This window comes from Colobus angolensis, unplaced genomic scaffold, assembly GCF_000951035.1.
Source record: "Colobus angolensis palliatus isolate OR3802 unplaced genomic scaffold, Cang.pa_1.0 Scaffold601, whole genome shotgun sequence".
NCBI classification, from domain to species: Eukaryota; Metazoa; Chordata; class Mammalia; order Primates; family Cercopithecidae; genus Colobus; species Colobus angolensis.
This window is the reverse complement of record NW_012119611.1, coordinates 715,241-719,114: the sequence shown is the minus strand read 5'-3', so window position 1 is coordinate 719,114 and position 3,874 is coordinate 715,241. Positions and strand designations below refer to the sequence as shown.

At 53.8% G+C, this 3,874-nt stretch overlaps 1 protein-coding gene across 1 annotated transcript in view; it reads right to left on the bottom strand.

Moving 5' to 3' along the window:
* The window catches only part of IKBKG (inhibitor of kappa light polypeptide gene enhancer in B-cells, kinase gamma), a 17,069-nt gene extending 13,776 nt beyond the window's left edge, over window positions 1–3,293 (bottom strand). The window contains exons 1-3 of the mRNA XM_011963221.1: window positions 2,995–3,293; window positions 2,567–2,695; window positions 2,173–2,306 (exon numbers count right to left, since the gene is read on the bottom strand). Of these exons, the coding sequence (XP_011818611.1) occupies window positions 2,173–2,306; window positions 2,567–2,695; window positions 2,995–3,293 (562 nt within the window). The remainder of the gene's footprint in view (window positions 1–2,172; window positions 2,307–2,566; window positions 2,696–2,994) is intronic.
* Between the last annotated feature and the right edge of the window lie 581 nt (window positions 3,294–3,874).

The window sequence follows — 3,874 nt, the reverse complement described above, 5'->3', positions numbered from 1 at the left end:
CCACCACCTTGATGGACCTGGAGGCGAGCTCTGGTGACTGCTTATTTAACTGAAGGCCATTTCTGGCACTGTCCCTGCTTGTGAGGTGCGGCCAACCACCTCAGAGCTTGGGCCCGATTGCAGTGTAGAAACAGTTCCCGGAAAGCTGTCTTTCAACCGCTCTGGTGGGAATTCTAGGCGCGACCAACACCTCCTTCCTTATCCTGGTTAGTTCAGCTTCTTTGGATGCCTCAGTTCGACTCCTTCTGGGATCTGGGTTGTCTCTCCCTAAATAGTAGGAAGAGTCTTCATTTGGGAGATTTCTCTTCAATTGGGGACATTTCTCAGATGGAGAATAGGAGGTTAGTTTGGAAGAATACTCTTAAAAATTCTTGGTCAGGAATATTGGTTCGGAATCTTGGTCCATCTTGTCTCTTTTGTGTGTATTTTTTGTACATGTGGAGGGGATCTCTGAAGGAACTGCCGATGGAAATTCCACAGGCCTAACTCGGAGAACCTTCCTTATTTGTCTGGTCACATTCGTTGAGCACTGAAGGAACTGTTAGTGGAAGCTCAACAGGAACAGGCCTGTCTCAGGGTGACCGTCTGCTCTTCATCTTGCCCTGAGACCACCCATCGAATTTCCGGTTGGAGGTCATCCCTCCCCACATCGAATGGATCAAAGACAATGGGGACCAACGGGGGCAAGTTCGAACCTTGCCAGATTGGATTGCCAGATTGATATTGGGTGCTGACCAGGGTGACCAGCGTCGGTTTTGTTACATATATTTTGCTTCGGCTGGGATGGAAAATGTTAAAAGTTTTTTTTTCATCTGTTGCGCCTCTGGATTTTCCCACCTTTGTCCTCGGGTTGGAGGAAAGATGCTGGGATTCAGGTAGTCAAGTAGTACAAGGTGTAATTGAAGACAATTTAGGAAATGGAAGAAGGCAAAAGTCAGTTGAGTCCTTCCTCAGCATTAACTACTGGCAGCATTTTGGAATAGTTTTATAGTTTTCTAATTGTATTAAACATAAACTTCATAGCAAACACATAAAGGTATAAGGTTTTGCAAGTTAAGCGTCCGTTTTTTCCTGAAATTTCTTCCTGCGGCATATGCGTTCCACCTCTTTCTTAAAAGCTTCAAAAACATGTTGTTGGAGGGCTGCGTGAAAGATCCATTACAATGGAATTGTTGAGCATTTAAATTGCTCTCAGTTTTCCACCTGTTGTCGATAAGGATTCAAAGAGATTCTTGTCCAAAAGTCTCAACAGGAATGGTTGTTTCTTTAACACGGATTCCAAGAGATAGAAGTACTTTCGGCCGGGCGCGGTGGCTCAAGCCTGTAATCCCAGCACTTTGGGAGGCCGAGACGGGCGGATCACGAGGTCAGGAGATCGAGACCATCCTGGCTAACACGGTGAAACTCCATCTCTACTAAAAAATACAAAAAACTAGCTGGGCGAGGTGGCGGGTGCCTGTAGTCCCAGCTACACGGGAGGCTGAGGCAGGAGAATGGTGTAAACCTGGGAGGTGGAGCTTGCAGTGAGCTGAGATCCGGCCACTGCACTCCAGCCAGGGCGTCAGAGCAAGACTCCGTCTCAAAAAAAAGAAAGAAAAGAAGTACTTTCCATTACATTTCTATTTATGCATTTAAGGCTCGGGATGTACAGTACAAAATTGCTCTTCAGAGATGGTACCTTCACACCAGAATGCTGGTTTCAAAGTATTAATTTTTGTTCCCCCATGCAGCTTTTTGGGAGGCATCTTGCAAAATTGAGAGTTTTTTGCCTGTGGTTCCATGAAATGGAAAAAGGTGGTTTTCCTTTGTGATATGACTTGGCCCCCACTGCTGTGATGTGGCGAGCAGGGTTGCCAGGGCTGCTCAGAGAAAGGGAACCCAGACACCTGGCATGCCGGCAAAAGGGTAAGAAGTCAGGCTTCTGGCCTCTCTCTCTCTGTGCAAACTGGTGAAGTAATGAAAAGGAACTCAGACACAGAACAGTAGTTGTTTTATTTTCAGCAGTAACATTGAAGCACCAATCCAAACACGTGGGGAGAGAGCAGTGAGGGGCCAGTCCAGGCACACAATTCGCCTCACCCCTCAAAAACACAAAGTGGCAACTGCTGTTAAGGAATCATTTCCCTAGGGAAGGATGCACTGCCCAGGACCGACACAGATTTAGGCCTCAACCCCCTTTTCCGGGCTGATGCTTAGCCAAATTTGGCGGCACCAAGCGCTGCATGGTCCGCATCACCATGGAAAGCTGGTTGAGCAAGAAGATGACGGAAAGTTGGAGGACACCAGAGTTGTCCGAAATTAATCGGCTAAAAGTGAAAGGAAAGAAAAAAATTTTATTAGAGGGGTGGCGTCCTGTTCCTCCCCCCACCCCCACGTCATTAGACTTAATCCTCAGGCGCCTCGCATAGAGTGCCGACATCAGGCGGCGACAAGCTCAGTGTGTCATACTCCCCTCGTTAGACCCAACCCCTAGGCGTCTGCGTGCGGCCAATAGCGCCCCTCTAGTGGAGAGATGGGCCCGGTCCCACTGCCCCTCCCTCCCCGCCCCACCCCATCTGGAACTTACATAACCAGGTCACTGCCAGTCACCGTGAGCTCCCTGCGGACGCCCCCTCCGAGGTCTTCATATCTTGGGCCCAGATAGTGGCGGGCAATCTCAGCCTCCAAGCTGGACAGGAATGGCACTGTGAGGGTGCTGGTGGAGATTCCGTTAAGGCGATGGCGAGTGTGTGCTTCAGGTCTCCTTCTGCCCAGGCCGCCCTTTGGGCTTCCCAAGACCCCTCCCTGTGCCTCTGCAGGCCACGCTCCCCCTCAGAACGTCTTGATGCCAGCTGCGGCAGCTGCTGCCCCCCAGGCTGCTGCTTCCTGCAGCCACCCTTGGTTCCTCCGACTCCTCTTTCTACCCTTGAAGGGCATTCCCCCTGCCCACCCCCTCAAACCTCTCTCTGCACATCCTCGGCCATCCCCAGGCCAACCTCCACCCTCTGCCCTGACCCTAGGGGCTCCTTGGGAAGGATACAACTGCCACTCTTGGCGTCCTGAGCCTCCTGCGGAGGCTGAGGCTGGGGCCAGGGCCTGGGCCTCTTCACCCTGCCCTGGGGCTTGTGAGGCGCCCTCAGCCTGGGGAGCTTCCCCAGCAGCACCGCCCTCAGATCCTGCGAAGCCCCAACCTCCAGCGTCTTCGGGACCTCCAGGGCCTCCCGGACCTCCAGCGCCTCTGGGGCCTTCAGCACCTCCGGGGGCACCAGCGCCTCCGGGAGCACCAGCACCGCCCTCCGCACCACCACTGGCATCATCACCTGCTCCTTTGTCTGAGGCCTGCATGGCCACCTCGCCTCCACCTCAGAGTAAACGTTGAAGCCGCCTGTCCTCCTGGAGGGCCACTGGTGGGATGAAGCTCCCACACGAAACCCCCGCTTCCCCCACAATGCAAAGCTGGATGCCCACGGCGCCTACGCAAAAACAGGCCCCTGTCATGTGGTGGGTTCCACCCTCCCACCCACGGGCCCCTGGGTAGCCCCGTTGGCCCTGGAGAACCGGAAGCTACCTCAGGAGGCTCCACCTCTTTGGTGCATGACGTGCCTCTGGCTGCTCAGGGCGCCTGCGCAAACAGGCCCCTGGCATGTGGTGGCTCCTGGCCCCTGGGAGACCCTGTTAGCCCTGGAGAGCCCGACACTCCCTCACGAGGCCTCGCTCCTTGGCTTCTCAGAGCGCCTGTGGAGGTAGACTTATGACTACTGGACAAGAGAGGCTGGGGACAGGCCAGGGATGGGAAGTGGGGAAGGGAGTGGAGGGAGTCCAGCTGGGAGGGCAGAAAGATGGGGCGGTGTGTGGTGGCGTAAATGGGCTCCAGAGACCTTCGAGGGACTCAGCC